The following is a 27,861-nucleotide window of genomic DNA, read 5'->3' as shown; positions in this document are numbered from 1 at the left end:
TCCCTTTCACTGCCGGGTTCCCGACCCCTGGGAAATCGGTGCATCAACAGTCAATTTTAAACCAGGCTCCCAATTGCACCGTGGGAGCCTTATTTTAATATGTTAATGAGGTGTCCTGTCTCCACAGCGGGACACTCGGACGCCACAATATCCGCTCCTGTAAAAAAGGCTGTTGGGCACGTGCCCGATTGGGGTCAGGTTCCCTGTGTTTAACACTTTAGCCCGAGCCTCTCCCGCCCATCGCGGGCCGGCGGGGGGGTTCACATCAAGGCCAATGTTTCAGATTGATGACCTTTCATCAGAACTGGGAGATGTTAGAGATATTATTTAACGTCATTGTAGACCACAATGAGGATAGTTTGCTCATCACTACATCAAACCCTCCACTGCCTCATTGGCTGTTTAAACCTGTGCAAATTCACTTTGTTTAAAGGCACAAATCTTCAACATAACTCAATCCCAAATCCTTTCCGTGAAGAAAAAAAAAGGATCAAAAATCCCAAAACGTGACACAGTCCTTACAACTCCTTTTATTTTCACATTTAATGTACCTCTCGCCCTTCAGGAATTTACTTTTGGTTTGAACGGCAAAATTACAGCAGTGCCGAAATGTTGAAAAATACACAAAATAAAGTAATGCAATTTTTTAGGGAGCCATAGCCTCATTCCTGCTGGAAGATAAATCTCAGGCCTCCAGCACTCACATCCCCTCCACCACATCTTAAATCCATCACTGCTCTAAACTGTACTTTCGGTTTTACCCCTACAACAAAAGTGATAAACTTTTGGGTATGCCTGCAACATAAATGACCACAGACCCTGTCCTGCTGCACTTTCAGGCTAACTCCTTGTCTTCATGTGTCATCAGGTTTATATTCACAATTGTTTTTGAGCTGTCACCTTTTGTTAGTTGGGAGGATTACTGTGCCATTCTCTGTCTGACAGGTTCCTTTCAGTTTTTTTTGTGAGCCAAGTGTCTGACGTGTTCGGAGATCTATCACATGTTTAAGAGTCTCCAAACTTTCTCCAAAATCTCCAAAACTCACCTCCTGACTCCCAAAAGCCTTCCCACCATCTACAAGGCCCAAGTTAGGAGTGTAATGCAATACTCTCCACTTGCCTGGATGAGTGCAGCTCCAACAACACTCAAGAAGCTCGACACCATCCAGAACCACAAAGGTTGATATTCTCCAGACTATTACCTGAGCCACGAGCAAATTGGCACAGAGTAAATCAGATCAGAGAGATGAATGCGTGGCTCAAAGATTGGTGTGGGAGAAGTGGGTTTCGATTCATGGGGCACTGACACCAGTACTGGGGAAAGAGGGAGCTGTTCCGTTGGGACGGGCTTCACCTGAACCATGCTGGGACCTCGAGAGCGGTAGAGAAGGCTTTAAACTAAATAGAGGGGTGGAGGGCTCAGGTGGGGCGAAGTTTAGATTGATAAAGAGAAAAGACAAGGAAGTAGTACAGGAAAGTGATGGGGGTAATGATAAACAGAGTGTGTCAGGAAGGGACAGAGCGTACAAACATAAGAGTGCACGAGCAAATGGGGCCGGGGTCGGAAAGAATGGTAAAAAGACAAAATTAAAGGTTCTTTATCTGAATGAGCGCAGCATTCGTAATAAGATAGATGAATTGACGGCACAAATAGAAACAAATGGGTCTGATCTCGTGGCCATTACAGAGATGTGGTTGCAAGGTGACCAAGGTTGGGAGCTAAATATTCAGGGTTATTGAACATTTCGGAAGGATAGGAAAAAAGGTAAAGGTGGTGGGGGAGCTCTGTTAATAAAGGATGAAATTGGTATAATAGTGAGAAATGATCTTGGCTCAGAAGATCAAGATGTTGAATCAATTTGGGTGGAGGTAAGAAATAGCAAGGGAAAGAAATCACTGGTGGGAGTAGTATATAGGACCCCTAACAGTAGCTACACTGTAGGGCAAAATATTAATCAGGAAATAAGGAGGGCTTGTAAAAAAGGAAATGCAATAATCATGGGCGATTTTAACTTTCACACAGACTGGACAAATCAAATTGGCAAAAATAGCCCTGAGTAGGAGTTCATAGAGTGTATCAGGGACTGTTTCTTAGACCAATACGTCGGGGAACCAACCAGGGAACAGGCCATTTTGGATCTGGTAATGGGTAACGAAACAGGATTAATTAATGATCTCAAAGTAAAGGATCCCTTGGGAAGCAGTGATCATAACATGATAGAATTTCACATCCAGTTTGAGAGCGAGGATCTTGGGTCTGAAACTACTGTATTAAACTTAAATAAGGGCAATTATAAAGGAATGAGGGCGGAATTGTCTAAAGTGGACTGGGTAAACAGATTAGATGGTATGATGGTGGATAAGCAGTGGCAAACATTTAAAAAGATATTTTATGACTCGCAACAAAAATATATCCCTGTGAGGAGGAAAGACTCCACAAAAAGGGTGAACCAACCATGGCTAACGAAGGAAGTCAAGGATGGTATCAGGTTAAAAGAAAAAGCAAACAACATGGCAAAGATTACTGGTAAGCCCGAAGATTGGGAAAACTTTAAAAACCAGCAAAGGATGACAAAAAGAATAATAAAGAGGGAGAAAATAAATGATGAGAGTAAACTAGCAAGAAATATAAAAACTGACAGTAAAAGCTTCTACAAGTATATAAAAAGGAAGAGGGTAGCTAAAGTAAACATTGGTCCCTCAGAGGATGAGATTGGGGAAATAATAATGGAAAACAAGGAAATGGCAGAGGAATTGAACAGATATTTTGTATCTGTCTTCACAGTAGAAGACACTAATAACATACCAATAATAGTAGAAAATCAAGGGGCAAAGGGAGGGAGGAACTAAAAACAATCACTATCACTAGAGAAAAAGTACGAGGTAAACTAATGGGTCTAAAGGCTGACAAGTCCCCTGGACCTGATGGCTTGCATCCGAGAGTCTTAAAGGAAGTAGCCACAGAGATAGTGGATGCATTGGTTGTAATCTTCCAGAATTCACTAGATTCTGGAAAGGTCCCAGCGGATTGGAAAACCGCAAACATAATACCCCTATTCAAGAAGGGAGTGAGACAGAAAGCAGGTAACTGTAGACCAGTGAGACTAACATCCGTCTTTGGGAAAATGCTGGAATCCATTATTAAGGAAGTCGCAGCAAGACATTTGGAGACTCATAATACAATCAAGGAGGGTCAACATGGTTTTATGAAGGGGAAATCGTGTCTGACAAATTTATTAGAGTTCTTTGAGGAAGTAACGGGCAGGGTGGATAAAGGGGAACCAATGGATGCAGTATATTTGGATTTCCAAAAGGCATTCGATAAGGTGCCACATAAAAGATTACTGCACAAGATAAGAGCTCATGGTGTTGGGGGTAATATACTGGCATGGATAGAGGATTGGCTAACTAACAGAAAACAAAGAGTCGGGATAAAAGGGTCATTTTCAAAATGGCAATCTGTAACTAGTGGGGTGCCGCAGGGCTCAGTGCTGGGGCCTGAACTAATTACAATATATATCAATGACTTGGATGAAGGAACAGAGTGTCCTGTGGCCAAATTTGCTGATGATACAAAGATAGGTGGAAAAGCAAATTGTGATGAGGACACAAAGTGTCTGCAAAGGGATATTGACAGGTTGAGCGAATGGGCAAAAATTTGGCCGATGGAATATAATGTGGGAAAATGTGAAGTTATCCACTTTGGGAGGAAAAATAAAAAAGCAAAATATTATTTGAATGGAGAAATACTACAAAATGCTGCGGTACAGAGGGATCTGGGTGTCCTCGTACATGAAACATAAAAAGTCAACATACAGATGCAGCAGGTAATCCGAAGGCAAACGGAATATTGGCCTTTATTTCTAGGGGGATGGAGTGTAAAAGCAGGGAAGTCATGCTACAACTGTACAGGGTGCTGGTGAGACCACACCTGGAGTACTGCATACAGTTCTGGTGCCCTTATTTAAGGAAGGACATACTTGCATTGGAGGCAGTTCAAAGAAGGTTCACTAGGTTGATTTCGGGTATGGAAGGGTTACCCTATGAGGAAAGATTGAACAGGTTGGGTCTATACTCATTGGAGTTTAGAAGAATGAGAGGAGATCTTATTGAAACATACAAGATTCTGAGGGGACTCGATAGGGTAGATGCTGAGAGGATGTTACTCCTCATGGGGGAATCTAAAACTGGGGGGCATAGTCTCAGAATAAGGGGTCGCCCGTTTAAGACGGAAATGAGGAGGAATTTCTTCTCCCATAGGGTCGTGAATCTTTGGAATTCTTTACCCCAAAAAGCTGTGGAGGCTGAGTCATTGAATACACTCAAGGCTGAGTTGGACACATTTTTGATCAGCAAAGGAGTCAAAAGATATGGGTAAAAGGCGGGAAAGTGGAGTTGAGGTAAAAATCAGATCAGCCATGATCTCATTGAATGGCGGAGCAGGCTCGAGGGGCCAAATGGCCTACTCCTGCTCCGATCTCTTATGGTCTTATGGACAAAGCACCCCCCTGGATTGGCACCCCATCCACCACTTTAATCATTCACTCCCTCCACCACCGGCGCACCGTGGCTGCAGTGTGTACCATCCACAGGATGCCTTGCAGCAACTCGCCAAGGCTTCTTCAACAGCACCTCCCAATCCGTGACCTCTACCACCTAGAAGGACAAGGGCAGCAGGCGCATGGGAACAACACCACCTGCACGTTCCCCTCCAAGTCACACACCATCCCGACTTGGAAATATATCGCCGTTCCTTCATCGTTGCTGGGTCAAAATCCTGGAACTCCCTTCCTAACTGCACTGTGGGAGAACCTTCACCACACGGACTGCAGCGGTTCAAGAAGGCAGCTCACTACCACCTTCTCAAGGGCAATAAGGGATGGGCAATAAATGCCGGCCTTGCCAGCGATGCCCACACCCCAAGATTGAATAAAGAAAAATTATTGAGCAGTCCATGTAGGAGTATCTCTGTGCCTGATATGGATTGCACATTCTCTGCTCCATAGAGCTTTGGTACAGTTGGTAGGAGCCAAGGCTAAGGGACCCCTGAGTGTGTGCGGGGTACCACTGAGGATGAACTATCTATATCTGCATAGCTTACCCGCACAGAATGCCGGTATACCTCTCTACCCAATAGGGCACTGACTGGCAGGGATACCTGCAGCCATGTGGGGAGAATCCCCTCCCCAGTTCCATTCTCTCAGGTCCCATCAATGAGTCAGGCTGGCTGGTCAGTTATGAGCAGTGCCCTGCCTGGCTCAATTATTGAAATAACTCACTTCTGACCTTCCACTGTCAGACATTGTCAACGACATCCAAAGAAACCCCACTTCCACCTCCCCTTCCCCAGGAGGGAGTCAGTATTTGGTCATTTGGTCGCTGACAGGCATGGATTTGAGACCTCACTGGGCAGATGTAAACACCAAGCTGCCCTCTCTGTGAAATGTGTGAGTGCAGTGTCCCCATTCACCGATCACAGTGTGGACTTACACCATATCCCAGGGACCGATATCCCAGTACGGAGTGCAGGGCTTCCGCAGCAACTACTTGCCTTTCTGCAGCCTAATCATGAGAAGATCGAAACTTGGATATATGAGCCTGTGTTCACATGTCCAGCCTCCAGGGAACGCGTTCCTGCACCTGTCGTCTCGTGCCTCAAAGCTGCGTTGTCTGTTTCTCTTGCTATCCTTTGTTAGGAAAGGTTCAAAATGGTTATATTGCCTTAAATAATCCATGCAATACATCCAGGACACTGGCTGGTTACACTACATGTAAAGGATACCTGTGTTCCGGAATCACAGTGTCGAAAACTTAATTACCTATTATACACAATGCATTAACTCCAAACACTTATTTTCAGACAAGTAAGAATTTTAATTAAAAGAAACTTGAGCTCAAGGGAAGGGTGTCTAAACAATGGTTAGAACAACCTCTTCACTGTACATAGGAAGACAGTGAATATTTATACAGTTTAATTAGTAATGTCTGTCTATCATAGAATATGGGCGTACATGTACATTCTTTAATGGTTCAAGTGGTTAGTCAATCAAAATAGGGAACCCACCCTCTGGTTCCTCATGACTGCCTCGTGATTCTTTAAACAAAGTCTGGGAAAGCACGTTTCCTTAGTAACAGTTTTTCTTATCAGTGGGTCTGTACCTAGTCTCAAGGCTATATGGTCATTCATTTCTGTTAGTCAGACAGTTATCTCATAAGCAGACAATAGCTCTTCTGTGTGTCTTTGGTGGGAACTAAGACATAAGCTTTCTATTATATTCAGCTGATCAGCTGATGGCCAACTTATCCATCATGCTTTTCAGCTTTATGGTTTAGGTGTATTAGAAAGTTAATTTGGTCAGGCATTTCTTTATGGTCTTCCACATTCCCCCCCTTTGTCCTATATATATATATATAAAAGGACAATACTCTAATAGAGCATTATTCCACCCAGACGTTCAAACTCCTCCTGCACCTCATCCTGTGTCACCCCTACTTGCACCATCAAATTTGTGGGCGCTATATGTGTACCCAGATTGGACATCATAACACAGCAGCATTTGACAAAGCAATAGGCTATAAGAATTATAACAACAAATATGACTAGTCCCTTAACTAGAGAAGTCCCAATAGAACCCAGCCATCCTGTTGCCCAGCCCCAAAGAGTGAATGAAGGGGGCTGCTTGAATTTCTCAACTTCCCTTTGAATGTGATCGGCCAAATCAGTAATATTCTCTGAACTATCAGGTATGTAGGTACAATATTCAGATCCAATTAGTGCGCATGTTCCTCCTTTCTCTGCCAACAGGTAATCAAGGGCCATACGGTTTTGTAAGGTGACCGTACGAATGGATATCATTTCTGCGCTTATTTCCTTTAAGGCTTCTGCCGTATCATTAGCAACTATTTCCCAGATTTTGGCTAATTTAATAATTTCTCTGGTGGCCATGCTCACTAGGGAAAGCAATGGCCCAGAATCGGTCGGCCTCAGTAATTACCCTCTTTACTCGTTGCCCAGCAGGATATTGAGGCAGGGATGATGAGTGTCGGACATATGGGATCACATATCCCAAGTAACATGATCCGGTCCATTTTCTAGGCAACCATGGGTCTGCCTTGTGGCCACAAATAAAGTAGGTTTCATTATACGCAGTAACTGCAGGGGAATTCTTTACGTTTATTCCATCTATGTAAATTTGGCTACCTGTGCAAGGCTTCCATCTGATGGCACTACTGATGCTGGTTTCTGTCATATTTATATACTGAGTGCAATTACTCCATCCCATTACATCACCCCCTACTGAATTCTTATTCACACATACTGCTCCATTAGTTCTTGGTGTATTTGTAAGGATTAGAAAAGGAGGTTTATGGGTCCAATCGTAATTAGGTTGGTACCACCCCCGAAATTTGGTTTCACATTTTGTTGTGATTGTGTACTCCTTCCATTGCTTTCTCACAAACATTGTCTTATTTGTCCTCGCACTCATCCAGCCACTATCTCGCATTCTGTTCCCATTAATTTCAATTTGATTTATTACCCACTCTGCTATTTCTTGGGAAGTTAGGGGGAATGGTCTGAGTGGAATGCCTCCCTTGGATTGAATTGGGATATGTGAGCACACCCAGCAACTAGAGATACCTTGACGCTTTGCATACATATATGACATGTATAAAAAATATTGACATGCAGTTCCCTTGAAACACGATTGAGTCTACTTGCAGCAGGGATTGTAGCAGGTTTTATGCCAGTTCCCACCCACACGATCAGGCATGCCGAGCCAATTATTCTCATATGATTTAAAAGTTTAGGACATGCCATGCTGCAACAGTCTCTTATAACAGTTTAATTAATCAGTCAGTTTTTTTTCTGGTACGCCACGGCCGGGGTCCTTGTATGGGGATTTATGGGTTAATTAATCAACTACTACGCCTGACCTTTGAACTCGAGATTGGGACCCACCCCTTTTTTTCCCTTAATCCAAATTTTTATCCCTATAATATCCTGTTAGATGCTGTACCTCATCTTAACCAGGTTCCCTTCGTGTTGGCCACCAGTCCGGGTGGAAGAGAGGCAGAGCATCTGATAATCTTATCAAACTATGATTGTCTTCCCTTTTACATGCACCTTACCCCAGCGGGTGCTGCTTCCGGTACCATTAAGATGTGTTCTTAGTTGAAATCACAGAGACAATGGGGACATTCTCACCCAGGCTCTGTTTTACTATCTTTGCCAAACCCTTCATCCTCTGCTTACATTTATTACATGCCATGAAAACCAAGAATCATATTGCAACAAACTGCACTACGACTAATACATATGAAATTAATCTAATCTGAGGATGGATCTGTATATTCAGTCCCAAATTCATCTCACCAAGTGGTGACTTTAATTTGGTCAATGTCATGCTTAATATTTTTATTGTCCTGTTGTAGGTTATAATAAACCTTCTGGGAGAGGCGTATCTCCATTCGCAATGCTTTCAAGTATTCAGGCAACAGGGGTGTCAGATACCCAAATGAGTAGTGATATTCTTTTAAGTCCTTTTTGACATCCTCAGAAACTTGTACGGTGGTGAGGTTATGCCGGTGTATCTCTACCAGTTCCTCAGGTCCAATCCGAACCGGGACTTCAGGAATGAAGCAGAGCTCTGGACTTAAAATATCACAAGTTAGATTGGCATATTTAAACGTTTTCAAATTAGTTGTAACACAGTATTCGCCCTCTCCGGCATATGCCACTTGAGTGGGTTTTAGATCCGCCCCTAGGGCCTCCATGGTACAGTTAATATCCTGATTGGTACCGGTATTGTTAAACCCACACTGTGCTTCTGGGCTGTGTCCAACACTATGTGGACATACAGTGACAGCATGTCAGGTAACACATCCCTTTAATTTTGTTCCAGCCAAATTCCCTTTAATTTTTTTTCAGCATATGGTAACATATTGTGATGGGATTTGTGCATTCCGTCCTTCACTACCCCAATATTCTGTACTTGGTACACCTCTCGTCCCTGGGTTTCGGGCGCCATCACCAGTATTACTAGTACCAATCCTAGGAGCCCTCCTCCGTCAGGTTTACACTCCACTTGAGTGGGGTACACCCGCACCATTGCCCTGAATTGGCAAGGGGTGATGTTCTTGTTTGCTAACAGCCGCTTGGAGGTACCACCTCCATCATGCCCACAGGTCAGCTTCACCCTCGGTTTGTTGATTCATTATTCATAAGGGCACTTCCCCTGCCTGTATCTGGGCTAGGTTCTCTTGTGTCTGTTCCACAATCCAGTTACCATATGTACTGCAGATGTCATTAGCAGCCGCCTGCTAAGATACGTTATATTCCTCTTTTATTAATTTATTAATGGTTTGGGCATGTGTTTCTAGCACTGTAGCTATCCTTTGCAAATGTATGGTCAGCATTTGATCCTCAGACAATTCCTTATCTGTATTTTCATTTATTTTTAAATATATCCTTAATGCGAGACCCTAAATCTCTGACCCTCTGATCTAATGTTGCCAAATCAATGGTGTTAACAACTGAGGCACCCGTATTAAAGGCAGTTGCTATATCACTTATCACAGATCTTTACGTTTCCATATTTGTCTATCTCTTTTACGATGTCCACCTCCATTCCATGTCGCGCTTTGTTTTAACACTTGAGTTAGGAGGTGTTGATATAATTGTTGAGTTTTCTTAGCATTCTCAATGCGAGTTATATAATTTGTCAGGGCAGGTCTTCCCCTCTTTGGTCAGATCATGTATTGGAACTAGTTTCGTGAATAGTTTCAAATAAAATTGAATAGCCCCAGAACTTGTCGAACTTCCTTATCATACTGTGGCGGGGTAAAACTGATAGGCGTTTAGTACCCTGTGTCAGTACATAGCTCAAGTAATGGACTTCCAATTGTCCAACCTATGCTTTCTCTTCATACGATTTGTTTTACATTCCTTTCTTATCAATTTTTTTTTTCACTGTAGCATTGTCTGTGTGGAAACTTATATCTCAGTCAATTGTAGCCTTTGGCATTTCCGAGTAATTGGGTCAATTTTAATAATATAACCTATACCAATTGTTACCTCACGTTCACCTGTGTTCTGGGCAAGCCTCAGACAGTTCTCAACCGACTGGATCATTTCTATCTGTTTGAACTGCTCTTGGCATGACAGTCTGGCTTCTTGGGATGGAAGGGGTTAACATTAACTGGCTCTCGTGGTAGCAGTAATTTGATACTTCTCCCTCTGAGATTAAGTTTCCACATTCCACCTTCAAAATTTCTCTTCACACAGGTTTGACTGATTTTTTGTTCTCACATTTGTGGATTGCTTTACACTTTATAATTTGCACACTATTTTTGAGATTTATTTTAATCATAGTGTTTTCTCCAATGTTTCTTATTAACCAACTTGTTTGCTTGCAGCTTCTTTACTTTCTTTTCAGACTCTGCTTTAGCTTTGCAAACAGCCTTTTCCCTAATCTTATCCTTCAGACGACAATTAAAATCCAATATGATCATTATCGCCGTCCTTTTTTTAAAAAACCTTAAGGGGTAGAGGAAGAATCAATCACAATAGCTCAAAAATGCTTTGAAGATCAAATTAATTTATAACCAGAGATCATCCTGCAACTGTAACTTGTAATTCTTTAAATCTGCACTTTATCTTTTCATTTACAATTAAACCTCATTTTGTCTCGGTGAATTGAAATCAGATGTCGGTATCCTTGGAAGGGGTTAACTTTTTTTGTTCAGTAACAAAACGACGGAGCCAGATATCAGATTCACGCAGCGTTCTCAGCATACGTCAACGTAATTTTCACATAAATTCTTTTTTTAAAAAAAATTCATACCGGGAAACAACATCTCAGCCACTTCAGCCCACAGCCAGTCCAGCACCTCCAGACTGCTGTGGCCAACTCCTGTCCAGGCTCCCCCAACCCTCACACCGCTCCGCAAGCTCCACAACTTGCTGTCCAATTCACTCTTTTTTTCACATACTTTTAGGGGGTATGATTTTAACCAACTCTCCGAGCTGTTCCAGCTTTCCGACTTTTCCTATCACGGCGATACCAGATCGCTTTTTTTTATATCTGTCCCGTTATTTTTTAACCCTTTTTTTTTAACCACAGCCAATCATAAGATAAAAATTCAAAATGCCAATTCTTTTTTTGTGTGAAGATCCCATGTCTGGAATTTGACATGCTCACATTTTATAAGAACCAGAATTTAATAGGTCACTTAACCTCAATAACTCCAATTTTAATTCAGCAATATCAGAATTAATCACAATACAAAACAGATACATTACACAAAAGAAGAAAACACGTAAGACGCAGTAAGAAGGGGGCATGGCCCACAACACCGATAGAAAACACTCACAATAAGGACAGGCTTTTTAAAGAGACAGTACACTGAAACAAAAGAACCTTTCTTTTTCGGGTCTCTGTCTTTCAAACATTTTTCTAATCACTTAGCTCTATCCATATTAAATGTACCGTCTTCAGGAAAGGGATATTTCTTAGTCCTGGTCCATTTGGACCAAACTATCAACTCGTCAGTTGTTTCTTTCCCAAAGTTTCTGTACATGTAAGCAGCAGGTGTTCCCTTTGGAGGGATTCTATTTACAATCGCTACAATGTACTACACAACGATATAACGGTCTCCCATCCGCACTTGATAATTCAGCTGATCAGACAAGACGTCATGTGTTCTCTACACCTACTTTAGGGTCCTGGCCTTAATAACCAGCTCAGGCTAGGTGCGTGAGAGAAACGTCTGCACTTAGTTGAATCAGCTGACTTACGCAAGATGTTTTTTTTCAAAAGTGCTTCTCCCCTTGAGCAGGGTGAACACTGTTTCCTATCAGTGCTTCTCCTTTTGAGAAGGGGGAACACTGCTTCTTTTAAGTGCTTCTCCTTTTGAGAAGGGGGAACACTACTTTTTTTTTAAGTGCTTCTCCTTTTGAGAAGGGGAACACTATTAGTGTTTCTATCTAAACACTTAATTTAGGTAAACCAGAATTTCACACTTTTCCGAATCCGCGACATCCACACCAGTCTGCGTTTGTCGCCACTACAGACTTGTAATTTCACACTTTTCCGAATTACGCAACATCTAGTCTGCGCTTGTCCAAATTACAACTTCACACTAAGAATTTTTTAAACAAGTCTGTAACCTGGTTACCTTTTTTTTTCTCTTTTCCTGGCACCTCTTTGTCTTTTTTTTCACTAGCAGCTGACTGTCTGTTGGTCCTTACAGCAACCTCAACGTCACTCTAGTATCACCGGTATCACAGATCTACTCCGTTATTGCTCTCTCTCAGCCCGTTACTACAACACCGCAGCTGACAATATCGAGTAATCTGTCGCGCGTCTCTCTCTTTTTCTTTTCTTTCCCCTTTTTTTTCTCCTTGTCTACACGAAACACATTTCCTATGATCGCCTTCCAATTCCAAAAGGCAAACAGAAGAATTAGTCACGTCAGTTAATGCATATACTTATCAATCGCTGTGTGTCTGGGTTCGTACAGACAACTTGTGTCCGTACTTACCGGGGATCATAAGCGATCTCGGTGGGACCTCCAAGAAACTGTCGAAGACTTAATTACCTATTATACACAATGCACTAACTCCAAACACTTATTTTCAGACAAGTAAGAATTTTAATTAAAAGAAACTTGAGCTCAAGGGAAGGGTGTCTAAACAATGGTTAGAACAACCTCTTCACTGTACATAGGAAGACAGTGAATATTTATACAGTTTAATTAGTAATGTCTGTCTATCATAGAATATGGGCGTACATGTACATTCTTTATTGGTTCAAGTGGTTAGTCAATCAAAATAGGGAACCCACCCTCTGGTTCCTCATGACTGCCTCGTGATTCTTTAAACAAAGTCTGGGAAAGCACGTTTCCTTAGTAACAGTTTTTCTTATCAGTGGGTCTGTACCTAGTCTCAAGGCTATATGGTCATTCATTTCTGTTAGTCAGACAGTTATCTCATAAGCAGACAATAGCTCTTCTGTGTGTCTTTGGTGGGAACTAAGACATAAGCTTTCCATTATATTCAGCTGGTCAGCTAACATGGCCAACTTATCCATCATGCTTTTCAGCTTTATGGTTTAGGTGTATTAGAAAGTTAATTTGGTCAGGCATTTCTTTATGGTCTTCCACAACAGGTACCAGTACAGGAGGCTCCTCTTCTGCTCTCTTCTTTCCCAGAATGTTCACAAAATGCCCATCCGTCATTAAAATGTATCTCTGGGATGCTGAAAGGTCAATCAAGGACCCGACATTTGCTCAATGCTGGAGGGCTGTATGATTTTCCTGTAATTGAGAAATGCTGTTTCGGTGTGTGACTCTTTGTATGGTTCTTCGATAGGCACAAGCACTGACAGAGAAATTGGAACCCTACATTCGGAGCAAGTCCTCTCAATCAAAGAACATTTTCTGGCCATTGGTGAAATCAGTTACAGTTTACGTCCCCAATTCTAAAATACTACCAGAAGGAGTAGTACTTATCGACTTTCCAGGATCAGGAGACTCCAACAAAGCAAGGGATCAAATGTGGAAAGAGGTATGATGGATTTGCATTTAGTATCACCGACAGTGTTCCTGACACTGTGAGCACAGTACGACAAAATTCACTTGCAGCACAGTGATACAGATATCACGAGACCCATCACAGTGATACAGATATCACGAGACCCATCACAGTGATACAGGGACCGCGAGACCCATCACAGTGATACTGGGACCGCGAGACCCATCTCAGTGATACGGGGACTGCGAGACCCATCACAGTGATACGGGGACCGCGAGACCCATCACAGTGATACGGGGACCGCGAGACCCATCACAGTGATACAGGGACCGTGAGACCCATCACAGTGATACAGGGACCGCGAGACCCATCACAGTGATACAGAGACCGTGAGACCCATCACAGTGATACAGGGACCGTGAGACCCATCACAGTGATACAGGGACCGCGAGACCCATCACAGTGATACAGGGACCGCGAGACCCATCACAGTGATACGGGGACCATGAGACCCATCACAGTGATACAGATTGGAATTGGAATCAAAAATTGGTGGGAAAACAGTAATTGAACAATGGGAGGCCTTCAAGGAGGAGATGGTTCGGGTACAGAGTAGACACATCCCTACAAGGGGGAAAGGAGGGGCATCCAAAGCTAGAGCTCCCTGGATGACTAAAGATAGAGAGATTAAAATGAAACAGAAAAAGGAGACTTATGACAAGTGTAAGGTTCATCATTCAGTAGAGAATCAGGCTGAATACAGAAAATACAGAGGAGATCTGAAAAAGGGAATAAGAGGGGCAAAGAGAGAGTCTGAGAATAGATTAGCGGTTAACATAAAAGGGAACCCAGAAGTCTTATATAAACATATAAATAGTAAAAGGATAGTCAAAGGAAGGGTGGGACCGATTAGGGACAAAAAGTGAGATCTTCTTGTGGAGGCACAGGGCCTGACTGAGATACTAAATGAACACTTCACATCGGTCTTCACTGGAAAAGAGGATGCTGCCATTGGAGCAGTAAAGGAGGAGCTAGGAGTGATATTGGATAGAATAAAAATAGATAAAGAGGAGGTCCTTAAAAGATTGGCAGTAGAAAAGTCACCTGGTCCAGATGGGACGCATCCTGGGTTACTGAGGGAAGTGAGGGGGGAGGTTTACAGTAGTGTCCCCCAGGGGTCAGTATTAGGACCACTGCTCTTTTTGATGTATATTAATGACCTGGACTTGGGTACAGAGGGCATAATTTCTAAGTTTGCAGATGACACGAAACTCGGAAATGTAGTAAACAATGTGGAGGATAGTAACAGACTGCAGGAGGACAGAGACAGACTGGTGAAATGGGCAGACACATGGCAGATGAAATTTAACACAGCGAAGTGTAAATTGATGCATTTTGGGATGAAGAATGAGGAGGGGCAATATAAACTAAATTGTACAATTTTAAAGGGGGTTCCGGAAGGGACAGTCCTGGGGGTGCACATACACAAATCTTTGAAGGTGGCAGGACAAGTTGAGAAGACTGTTAAAAAAGCATACGGGATCCTGGGCTTCATTAATATAAAAGCAAGGAAGTTATGTTAAACCTTTATAAAACACTGGTTAGGCCTCAGTTGGAGTATTGTGTTCAATTCTGGGCACTGCATTTTAAGAAAGATGTCAAGGCCTTAGAGAGGGTGCAGAAAAGATTTACTAGAATGGTACCAGGGATGAGGTACTTCAGTTAGGTGGAGAGACTAGAGAATCTGGGGTTGTTCTCCTTAGAACAGAGAAGGTTAAGGGGAGATTTGATAGAGGTGTTCAAAATCATGAAGGGTTTTGATAGAGTAAATAAGGAGAAACTGTTTCCAGTGGCAGAAGGGTCGGTAACCAGAGGACACAGATTTAAGGTGATCGGCAAAAGAACCAGAGGCGACATGAGGAAATATTTTTTACACAGCGAGTTGTTCTGATCTGGAATTCACTGCCTGAAAGGGCGGTGGAAGCAGATTCAATAATAACTTTCAAAAGCGAATTGGATAAATACTTGAAGGGAAAAAATTTGCAGGGCTGTGGGGAAAGAGCTGGGGAATGGGACTAATTGGATTGCTCTTTCAAAGAGCCGGCACAGGCACGATGGGCCGAATGGCCTCCTCCTGCACTATGATACTATGATAGATGCTGTGCGACCCATCACGTTGATAGATGCTGTGGTGATTCTGTATCCCTCTGATCCAATGCTGTACCATTGACACCATTTATTTTGACAGTTGATCTTGTTTCACCCGTTCTTGTTTTTGTTTTGCAGCATCTGGGAAATTGCAAATCTGTCTGGATTGTGTCGAAGATTTCAAGGGCTATTGATGAAAAAATTGCAGATGAGATTTTTGGTGAAACTATAAAGGCTGCCACTAATGGAGGAAGATGCCAGGACATTGCTTTTATCTGCACACAGACAGATGATCTGCAGCCGGGTGAATACATAAGGTCTGTTTGATTTAGTGACTGTGGACTGAAATTCCTGTTACATTTATCGTCTAACTTGGAGCCCCCGCCTCCCCCCCTGTGGTGCTGCTCATAGTAGGTCAGAGGATACCCCGTTTAATAAGGTCAGAAACTGTGGCCTCGATTTTAACCCCCCACCACCCCCCATGGCCGGGAGAGGGTCGGGGGGGGGGGTTAAAATATCAGGATCGAGCAACCCAACCCCATTCCTGCCCCTTTAAATGTTAACATACAGAAATCAGGCCAATGACGAGGCTCCCACGAAAGGCAGGCGGGGATCTCATTAACATTCCAAAGTCACGGCCCGATGACATCGTTGCCGTCGTGATTTAAATTTAACGGGATGTGTCGGGGAGGCGGGAGCTGCCGGCTCCTGTAGGTAACAGCTGAAGATCTGCTCTTTCAGCAGGAGCGCTCCCCACAGGCCTCACCAGGAAGCCTGCGGCCTCCCTCAGCCCGATCTCTGTCCAGAGCCCCCCACCCCCCACCCTGCCCAGTCTGACCTCTCCCCCCGCCCCCCCCCCCCCCGGCCCTGAACACTCCCCCCGCCCCCCCCCCGCAGCTCCCGGATCTCCCGCCTCCCTCTCACTGCTGGGTTTCCCCACCCCGGGAATCCAGGCCAGCATCTGTTACATTTAAATCCAGCTCCCAATTGCACGGTGGGAGCTTGAATCAAATATTTTAATGAAGTATCTGACTCTCCAGGGCGGGACACTCACACGACATGAGACCTGCCGCTGTGAAAATAGCAACGGGTGTGAACACAGCGGTCGTGGACGCGTTCGCTGTTCTTTAATTTTTAACCCTCCCAGTGACCCTCTCCCGCCTGTTGTGGGGGGGGGGTTAATGTCGAGGCCATTGTATCAGTACACATTTTCTCTTTAAAGGCAAAAACTGGAGGGAATTTTAACACTTTCCCCCCCTCCCCCCAATGACTAACTGGAGAGGGTCAGGGGGCGGGGGTTAGTTAAATGGGTAAATATGTGAAACGTCACCCCAACCCGCCACGATCGCGTCTCCCTCCGGTTTAACCACAGCGTCCGAGCAACTCGCTCTGGAGAGGTGGGTCAGTGATTGTAATATGTAAATGAGGCTCCGTTCCTCAGATTTTGGGAGCCATTTAAATTTAACAGCTGTGGGCCGGGTTTCCCAGCCACTAAAGGGAGGTGGGAGATGCCGGATCCAGAAGGTCAGTGTTTCTCCAGCACTGCTTGTGGGCCAGGAGAAGCAGGAGAGCTTCCCCCCGACCCCTCAAGCTAACCTGCCGCGATCGGCCTTTCCTCCCCCGATCTCTCCCTCCCCACGATCTACCCCACCCTCACAATCTCTCCCTCCCCACGATCTACCCCACCCTCACAATCTCTCCCTCCCTCCCCGTGATCTCTCCCTCCCTCCCCGTGATCTCTCCCTCCCTCCCCGTGATCCCTCCCTCCCTCCCCGTGATCTCTCCCTCCCTCCCCGTGATCTCTCCCTCCCTCTCCGTGATCTCTCCCTCCCTCCCCGTGATCCCTCCCTCCCTCCCCGTGATCTCTCCCTCCCTCCCCGTGATCCCTCCCTCCCTCCCCGTGATCTCTCCCTCCCTCCCCGTGATCCCTCCCTCCCTCCCCGTGATCTCTCCCTCCCTCCCCGTGATCTCTCCCTCCCTCCCCGTGATCCCTCCCTCCCTCCCCGTGATCCCTCCCTCCCTCCCCGTGATCTCTCCCTCCCTCCCCGTGATCTCTCCCTCCCTCCCCGTGATCTCTCCCTCCCTCCCCGTGATCTCTCCCTCCCTCCCCGTGATCTCTCCCTCCCTCCCCGTGATCTCTCCCTCCCTCCCCGTGATCTCTCTCTCCCTCCCCGTGATCTCTCCCTCCCTCCCCGTGATCTCTCTCTCCCTCCCCGTGATCTCTCTCTCCCTCCCCGTGATCCCTCCCTCCCTCCCCGTGATCTCTCCCTCCCTCCCCGTGATCCCTCCCTCCCTCCCCGTGATCCCTCCCTCCCTCCCCGTGATCCCTCCCTCCCTCCCTCCCCGTGATCTCTCCCTCCCTCCCCGTGATCTCTCCCTCCCTCCCCGTGATCTCTCCCTCCCTCCCCGTGATCTCTCTCTCCCTCCCCGTGATCTCTCCCTCCCTCCCCGTGATCTCTCTCTCCCTCTCCGTGATCTCTCCCTCCCTCCCCGTGATCGCTCCCTCCCTCCCCGTGATCGCTCCCTCCCTCCCCGTGATCTCTCCCTCCCTCTCTGTGATCTCTCTTCCCCCCCCCCCCACCATCGGGGGACATGGACAATATCAGAGGGTCCAGGTGACAACAGAGATTGGAAGGGGCGGTCCAGCATCCGGGGTAGTCCACCATCGGCAGTTGGGGGGGGGGTGGGCGCCGTAAGAGGTCGTCCGATCGCGGGGGTCCTGTCAGCCAGGTGAGCTTGTTGGGTCTGCTCCTCCGGGCCCACAAGCAGTACAATAAAGGCCCTCACCCACCTCATGGATCCGGCCCTCCCCACCTCCTTTCACCCGACGTCAATCGGCAGTGATGAGAAACCGAACAGGTACGGTTGAATTTGTTTTAATTGTTCAGTATACTTCTGTCTTTATTGAACAGATACGTTTAATTGTCCAGTACGCAAAATATCAAGTACCTGAAGCATCAACCTGCTGGTGTTCAATGGGAGAGGGACTTGCTGGTGTCTGTTCTCCACAGACATACAAACCTGCCTGGGTTAAACCCAGAAGTAGGCATGTTGGAGCCGGGATGCGGTCCCGCTCTGAAAACAGAGTCTTTTTACTCCCCACCAGCCCCCGTCCCACCCATTCTTGGGGGTTAAAATTTATCCCAATGTATCTGTTTAATAAGGACAGGAATGGTGTATCAGTACACAATGGGCTCAAATTTAACATTGAAAAACGGGTGGGTTGGGGGCATTGAAAATTGCCACCATTTCAGACCTGCCTCCAACCCACCCATTTCCAGTTTTCACCAGGGCGGGAAGAGGGGCGGGCAGCCAACCCACTCCCAGTAGGCGGGTCGGGCCTTGAAACCTTTCAAGGAGGCTTCGGGTGTCCATTTTTCTGGACATCCCGATTTGAACCCCGGGATTCCAAGGCCTTCTGTTTTACGCCTCGTGAAAGGAGGCGAGAAGGCCCGAGACTGCAGGTAGGTGCCTAGAGAGGCACAGCTTGTGGGCCCAGAGGAGCAGGAGTGCTTCCCCCAGGCCCAACAAGCCGACCTGCACCAACCCCACAACAATCACGGACACCTCCCCACCACCCCCCCCCGATCTTGGACCCCCCAACCCTGATCCTCCCCCCAACTCCAATCCCCAACCCCGATCCTCCCCCCCACTCCGATCCCCCGACCCCCAATTCTCCCCCTCAACAATCGTGGAACTCCGCGATGACCCCCAACCCCCCCCCGCCCCGCCGTGACTGACCCTCGATCCCACCCATGACCCCCGTGCCCACCCGGCCTCCCCCCATTCATACAAGCAAGGACTTACCTGAAGACGTCCTCTCCCTGACTGGTCTCCCGTCCGACTGAGGCCAGCCTGTCAATCAGGCCGGTCAGTCGGACAGGAAACTGAGAAAAAAAATATAAGACATCTTACATCAAATTGTTAAGGACATCCGGAAAACCCACACTAATGGGTTTCCCAACCTCAATTTGACCCCCGCCCCCTTCCCGGCTCCATTTTAAAATTGAGCCCAATGTATCTGTTTAATGAGGACAGGAATGGTGTATCAGGACACGATGTTATGATTTGGGGTTTTTACTGCAGTTAATTTCTTCAGATTCAGTGTCTCAAACCACCCCACAGCTGGGGTCTCGCTCTCTACAAATCAGCATCTGCCCTCCCCTAATAATATCCAGGTAATTTGTAGTGAGCCCAAGGGTCCAACGGAAAACCCTTACCCTGTATTTCTGCTAGTGGCTCTATCACGTGCCCTCACGTAATCCTCAACTCCAGGAGGGGATAGAATAAACACTTCACTGTACCGTGGCTTAAAATCACTAAACAGCTTTAATACCAGCAAATGAATAGGTGAGTGGAAACAGTGACACCCAGCCGATTTACTGTAGTCACAGACTCAATTGTTGCCTAATTAGAAGGTAGAAAATAACCAATAGTTGCATCTGCTGTGTTAAACTCACCCATGGCTCTGTCGCTATGGTGCTCTCGCCTCTGAGTCAGGAGTTTGTGGGTTCAAGGCCCAGGACATAAGCACAGAGGGCCAGAAATTGCTGGGATGGCGCGTCTCACCATGAGACATGAGAGCGAGGTGATTTGGACTTTTTTCCTCAACCCTTCAGAGCGCTCTAAAATTGTGCAGCAAATTGCTGGAAATGCTAATTGATAACGGAGCAGCGATATCAACTGGAACCTCGTGACTGACTCGCCCAACGGTCTGTCTCCTTAAGCAATGAAAGAAACAACAACAGAGAAGGAAATAGGGTGAATTAGAGTCAAGTTAGATACAGGAAGAAAGGGAAAGAAAGAGAGTGGATTAAGAGAGAGAGAGAGGGGAGAAAAAAGACAGAAAGGAAAAGTAAGAAAAATAAATTAAGAAGAGGACCTTGTTTCCCAGCTGTGTTTGGGAATTGTTGCATTGGTCCTTGAGGAGTTAATAATGAGTGAATGGCAGGGTAGGTGTGTGAAATGTACAAACATTCTTACTCGTGTACTGTATCCCAAAATTATTTTCTGAAAAGACAGATTTTTTAAAAAGTCTGAAACCTCTAGGAACAATTCACTATCTGCTGGAGTGAAACTCCATTTGTTCCCTTTCTGGGCCTCGAAGGTTGAGTTTCATGTCAGGACCATAAATCAGGTCATTAACAGGGTCCTTCGACATGAATGACCAGCCCTAAATGGCTGCAGCGAGATTAATTTGCACTAACGGCGCAAATCAGCAACTTCTTGATTTCAACGGAGAGGCTCACGGCGAGGGTGCAATTTTTTTATTTTTTGCAGGGTAACGGCGGAGAAATCGTCGAGAAATTTGTGGTGAATCGGAAATCACGGCCGACCTCTTCTTCACTACAAATTGCTGTTTTTTTACGAATTAATAATGACGAGCGCCATGAACACACCATTATTGTTCCAACAATTTCTTGCCCATAACCTAGGCTGACACAGTACTGAGGGAGTGTTGCACTGTTTGAGGTACCATCTTTCAAATGAAATGTTAAACCAGGATCCCAGGGCACTTTTTCAGAGAAGAGCAGGGAATTCTCCAGGTGTCCTGGCTAAAATTCCTCCCTCAACCAATACCACCAAAACCATTTATTTCATTGCTGGGCCCCTGCTGTGCACAAATCGACTGTCCTTTGCCTTCAAAATAACAGTGACGACATTTCAAAAAGAGTAGTTCATTGGCTGTGAAGCACTTTGGGATGTTTGAAGGCTATGACGGCACCAGATAAATTTAAGACTTCCTTCCTTCCTTCCTTTCTCTCTCTCCACTATGAACTGGACCTGGCACAAATTGTTCATTGTTGACTTTGCATGGACATCTCACTGGCTGAAGTATCTCGCTGCAATGGCTCCAAACAAACTGTTCAATTGGAGCAAGACGGGCTGAGATATTCTTCTCAAAATGAACTGAAACAAAGCAAATTTGTCCCTTAAATTCAAATAGAGCTGCCAATCAAACACATATTCAACCAAAACTCATAGGATGCTTGTATTTGAATGGTCGGGTCCCTCCCTCGGATTCCAATTGCAGACAAAATAGGGGAGGACTTCCTTCTCATGCCTTTGTCCCCTCCCAACTCCATTACTGCAACACTCTTCTGGCCAATTTTCCTTCCTCCACTCTGCATTAACTACTCATCCAAAACTCTGCTGCCCATATTTTGTCCTGAACCAGGTCCCGATCAAGCTAAAATTCTCAACCTTCTGTTTAAATCTCTCCAAGGCCTTATCTCCTCCCTATCTCTGCAACCTTCTCGAGTTCTAGAACCCCCTCCTCCCCCGAACTCTCCTTTCTTCCAACTCTGGTCTCTTATGCACACCCCCCACCTCCCCTTTGCCCCACCATTGGCAGCTGTGACTTAAGCAGCCTAGGGCTCACTCTCTGGAATTCCCTCCTTAAACCTCTCTGCCTCTCCACCTCCCTCACATCCATTAGGGACCTGATCAGGAACCCACCTCTTTCACCAAGCTTTTGGTCACTCCTCCCAATCTTTTTCCTTACGCCTTTGTGAACCACCTTTGGACATTTTTCTATATGCAAGTTGCTGTTGTTGTGGACATCAAACATCCAGCTTTTGCCATGACCGACTGCGCCTTTTTAAAAATGAGAGGATCCACCCCAGGGAGCTGCCCAAGCATCTGTTTTTCACCAAAGCACCAGCCTGTTAAACGCCTTTGCTCCATACCCCTTGTTACCCCGACCCAACACACATCTATCCATCTCAGTCTTGGAAATTTCAGTTGGCTGAATGCCTGCTGGCACCTGGGTAACATTCATTCATTTTCATGGCGGTTCAAGGCCTTTCACACTCTGAACTCTCATTGTAAAGGATAAAGTTACCCATAACCAACGCAGATATTTGTTAGGTAAGGGAATCAAGGGATGTGGAACAGAGGCGGGTCAATGGAATTGGGGTAGCCATGATCTAAATGAATGGCGGAACAGGCTCGAAGGGCAGAATGGTCTCCTCCTGTTCCTATGTTCCAGAGACCAGCCACTAGGAGAGAAATCATCTGTCTTCACCCCAAACAAGGAGGAACCCCTGGAACTCCTGGGGAGGCAAACAGGAGAAGCAGAGTGAGACAGGGAATTAGGAGGAGAGGAGCCAGCTGCAGGCTGGTCACAACATTCATCTTCTTGTATGCCTTGACCTGTCTGATTGCACCAAAATCTGACACTAACACGCTGTGAATGTCAGCTCAGACCTTATAGTTCAGTGACAGAAGATATTAACCAAATCATACACTCTGACTTACAGCACTTCCTGTTCTATTATATCGAACTATGTGGAAATTACAGCACAGAAGCAGTCCATGTAGGTGTTTATCCTCCACAGGAGCAGGATCCTAATCTCGTGTCTGCTCTGTTCCCATATTCCTTCATTCCGATTATTCCCGTTCTTTCAACTCCACCCTCGTAGTGGTGTCACAGTTACAAACTGGAAGTGCAGCAAGAGGAACCTGACTCCATCAACCATGTGCTCATCCTGCTCACCAGCCCCGTCCTGGCATCTCACTTTTATAAGCACCAGCCTGGATACGCCCCACCCCAGGGACAGGGGGATGTGTTTAGCTCACATGAAGGGCGCTTACAGTGTGGCACACAGAGCGTGGCTGACCAGGAGGGTGATTACAGTGTGGCACACAGAGCGTGGCTGACCAGGAGGGTGATTACAGTGTGGCACACAGAGCGTGACTGACCAGGAGGGCGATTACAGTGTGGCACACAGAGCATGACTGACCAGGAGGGCGATTACAGTGTGGCACACAGAGCGTGACTGACCAGGAGGGTGATTCCAGTGTGGCACACAGAGCGTGACTGACCAGGAGGGCGATTACAGTGTGGCACACAGAGCATGGCTGACCAGGAGGGCGATTACAGTGTGGCACACAGAGCGTGACTGACCAGGAGGAGCTGGGAGTGGAGGGTAAGCAGGCAGTTGTCGCTGGCCAGTATCCAGAAACGGCAGCTCTTGGCTGACGAGCCTTGGGCCTCAGCTCTCAGGATTGCTTGTTGAGCATCAAATACAAGTGCGGGCAGTGGACATGGTGTCCTAGCATGTGCTGCAGACGGTGGATCTTGTCCACCACCCACATCTGCAACATCACGAAGAACTGTGTGAAGCCAGACAGTCAACTCTCAAGCATGACGGTTCACGAAGGATACGTGGACCACAGGCCCAAGCCAAGGATCTATGGGTAGCTGGAGTTGTGGACTGCCAGCTGTGAGCACGTCCCTCGATGCCTGAGGTGCCAGCTGTGAGCACGTCCATCGATGCCTGAGGTGCCAGCTGTGAGCATGTCCCTCGATGCCTGAGGTGCCAGCTGTGAGCACGTCCGTCGATGCCTGAGGTGCCAGCTGTGAGCACTTCCCTCGATGCCTGAGGTGCCAGCTGTGAGCACATCCCTCGATGCCTGAGGTGCCAGCTGTGAGCACGTCCCTCGATGCCTGAGGTGCCAGCTGTGAGCACGTCCCTCGATGCCTGAGGTGCCAGCTGTGAGCACTTCCCTCGATGCCTGAGGTGCCAGCTGTGAGCACTTCCCTCGATGCCTGAGGTGCCAGCTGTGAGCACTTCCCTCGATGCCTGAGGTGCCAGCTGTGAGCACTTCCCTCGATGCCTAAGGTGCCAGCTGTGAGCACATCCATCAATGCCTGAGGTGCCAGCTGTGAGCACGTCCCTCGATGCCTGAGGTGCCAGCTGTGAGCATGTCCCTCGATGCCTGAGGTGCCAGCTGTGAGCACGTCCATCGATGCGGGTTATTGGTGAGTAAGTGCCGCTTGATAGCACTGTCGACGACACCTTCCATCACTTTGCTGATGATTGAGAGTGGACCGATGGGACTGTAGTTGGCCGGATTGGATTTGTCTTGCTTTTTGTGGACAGGACATACCTGGGCAATTTTCCACATTGTCGGGTAGATGCCAGTGTTGTAGCTGTACTAGAACAGCTTGGCTAGAGGCGTGGCTAGTTCTGGAACATACGTCTTCAGCATTATAGCCGGGATGTTGTCGGGGCCCATAGCCTTTGTTGTATCCAGTGCACTCAGCTGTTTCTTGATATCACGTGGAGTGAATCGAATTGGCTGAAGATTGGCTTCTGTGATGGTGGGGATATCGGGAGGAGGCCGAGATGTATCATCCACTCGGCTTTTCTGGCTGAAGATGGTTGCAAACGCTTCAGCCTTGTCTTTTGCACTCACGTGCTGGACTCTTCCATTATTGAGGATGGGGACGTTCACAGAGCTTCCACCTCCTGTTAGTTGTTTAATTGTCCACCACCATTCACAACTGGATGTGGCAGGACTGCAGAGCTTTGATCTGATCCGTTGGTTGTGGAATCGCTTAGCTCTGTCTGTAGCATGCTGCTTCCACTGTTTAGCATGCATGTAGTCCTGAGTTGTAGCTTCACCTCATTTTTAGGTACGCCTGGTGCTGCTCCTGGCATGCTCTTCTGCACTCCTCGTTGAACCAGGGTTGATCCCCTGGCTTTTTGGTAATGGTAGAGTGAGGAATATGCCGGGCCATGAGGTTACAGATTGTGCTGGAATACAATTCTGCTGCTGCTGATGGCCCACAGTGCCTCATGGATGCCCAGCTTTGAGCTGCTAGATCTGTTCCGAATCTATCCCTTTTAGCATGATTGGTCGTGCCACACAACACGTTGGATAGTGTCCTCAGTGCCAAGACGGGACTTCGTCTCCACGAGGACTGTGCGGTGGTCACTCCGACCAATACTGTCATGGACAGATGCCTCTGCGACAGGTGGATTGGCGAGGATGAAGTCGAGTAGGTTTTTCGCTCATATTGGTTTGACTCACCACCTGCCGCAGGCCCAGTCTGGCAGCTATGTCCTTCAGGACTCAGCCAGCTCGGTCAGTAGTGGTGCTACCGAGCCACTCTTAGTGATAGACATTGAAGTCCCCCACTCAGAGTACATTTTGTGCCCTTGCTACCCTCATTGCTTCCTCCAAGTGGTGCTCAACATGGAGGAGGACTGATTCATTCAAGTGAGGGAGGGCAGTAGGTGGTAATCAGCAGGAGGTTTCCTTGCCCATGTTTGACCTGATGTCATGAGATTTTATGGGATCCGGAGTCAATGTTGAGGACTCCCAGTGCCACTCCCTCCTGACTGTATATCACTGTACCGCCACCTCTGGTGGGTCTGTCCTGCCGTTGGCACTGGACATACCCAGGGATGGTGATGGAAGAGTTTGGGACGTTGGCTGAAAGATATGATTCTGTGAGTATGACTATGTCATGCTGTTAGTTGACTAGTCTGTGGGACAGCTCCCCCAATTTTGGCACAAGTCCCCAGATGTTAGTGAGGAGGACTTTGCAGGGTCGACTGGGCTTGGTTTGCCTTTGTCGTGTCCGGTACCTCGTGGTTTGTCTGGTTTTATTCTTATTGTGACTTTTTTTTAAGTGAGATTGTACATTTCAGAGGGCAATTAAGAATCAACCACATTGCTGTGGGTCTGGAATCACATTTAGGCCAGACCGGGTAAGGACGGCAGGTTTCCTTCCTCTCAAGGGCATTAGTGAACCAGATGGGTTTTTACCACAATCTGGTAGCTTCATGACCACCATTACTGATACTAGTTCTTTTTTTAATTCCAGATTTATTTAATTAATGGAATTTAAATTCCCCAGCTGCCGTGGCGGGATTTGAATTCATGACTCTGGATTATTAGTCCAGGCCTCTGGATTACTCGTCCAGTAACATAACCACTATGCTACCATACCCGTGTCAATTGGCCTTCAGAGGGGGCCTTGAAGGAATGACAGTAGCCCTGTAGCGATTGAAGTGAAGCTGTCTCTGAGTGATTGTGACCTCAATTGCCTTGTGGCTGCAAAAAGGGATGTACTGAATGACCTTCTCCTCAGTCAGGGACTCATCTTGATATCGAGCCGTTCGGGCTTGCCCACCCTTCCTCTTCCTCAATCAGAGCAGGAAGGATCAATCCTTTTCAGTTCTAGAGTTTGCGACATACTGTAACGATGTGGGAGACTCTTGCAGGACTGTATTGAAGTTCCACCCTGGCCTGCTCACACATCTGGGGCAGAGTTTCAGTATCCCAATTGTCTGTTCTCGATAGTCCAGGTGCACCTTGGGGTTCATTCTACATAGAATGTACAGCGCAGGAACAGGCTTTTAGCCCAACGGGTCTATGCCGGTGTTTATGCTCCACACAAACCTCCTCCTTCTCTGCTTCATCATCATATCCTTCTATTCCTTTCTCCCTCATGTGTTTATCTCGCTTCCCCTTCAATGTATCTCCGCTATTCGCCTTAACCGCTCCATGTGGGAGTGAGTTCCACATTCTCACCACTCTCTCGTTGAAGAAATTTCTCCTGATTTCCCCATTGGATTTATTAGTGACTATCTTATATTTATGGCCCCTAGTTCTGGTCTCCCCCACAAGTGGAAACATCTTCTCTACGTTTACCCTATCAAACCCTTTCATTATCTTAAAGACTTCCATCAGATCACCCCTCAGTCTTCTCTTTTCGAGAGAAAAGAGCCCCAACCTGCTCAATTTTTCCGGATAGGCATAACCTCTCAGTTCTGGTATCATCCTAGTAAATCTTTTATGCACCTTCTCCAGTGCCTCTATATCCTTTTTATAAGATGGAGACCAGAACTGTTCACAATACTCCAAGTGTGGACTAACTAAGGTTCTATACAAGTTTATCATAACTTCTCTGCTTTTCAATTCTATTCCACTAGAAATGAACCCCAGCGCTTGGTTTGCTTTTTTATGGCCTTATTAACCTGCGTCGCTACTTTGAGTGATTTATATATCTCTACCCCTAGTTTCTCCTGATTTACTCTATCAAAACCCTTCATGATTTTGAACACGTCTATTAAATCTCTCCATAATCTTCTCTGCTCTAAGGAGAACAATCCCAGCTTCTCCGGTCTCTCCACGTAACTGAAATCCCTCATCCCTGGTACCATTCTAGTAAATCTCCTCTGCACCCTTTCCAAGGCCTTGACATCCTTCCTAAAGTGCGGTGCCCAGAATCAGACACACTACTCCAGTGATTTATAAAGGTTTAGCATAACTTCCTTGCTTTTGTACTCTGCCTCTTATGAAGCCAAGGACCTCATATGCTTTTTTAACAGCCTTCTCAACTTGTTCTGCCATTTTCAAAGTATTCTGAATGTGCACTC

At 46.4% G+C, this 27,861-nt stretch overlaps 1 protein-coding gene across 3 annotated transcripts in view; it reads left to right on the top strand.

Annotated features, from left to right (window-relative positions):
- LOC137342483 (nuclear GTPase SLIP-GC-like) overlaps nt 1-27,861 on the top strand; it is a 156,444-nt gene that overhangs the window by 82,228 nt on the left and 46,355 nt on the right. For all 3 annotated transcript variants that reach the window (XM_068006372.1, XM_068006374.1, XM_068006373.1), the window contains exons 8-9: nt 13,373-13,567; nt 15,821-15,999. In XM_068006372.1, the coding sequence (XP_067862473.1) occupies nt 13,373-13,567; nt 15,821-15,999 (374 nt within the window). The remainder of the gene's footprint in view (nt 1-13,372; nt 13,568-15,820; nt 16,000-27,861) is intronic.

The sequence above is a fragment of the Heptranchias perlo genome, chromosome 26 (genome assembly GCF_035084215.1).
Source record: "Heptranchias perlo isolate sHepPer1 chromosome 26, sHepPer1.hap1, whole genome shotgun sequence".
NCBI classification, from domain to species: domain Eukaryota; kingdom Metazoa; phylum Chordata; class Chondrichthyes; order Hexanchiformes; family Hexanchidae; genus Heptranchias; species Heptranchias perlo.
The sequence above is the reverse complement of the archived record's forward strand: the minus strand, read 5'-3'. Positions and strand labels throughout refer to the sequence as shown.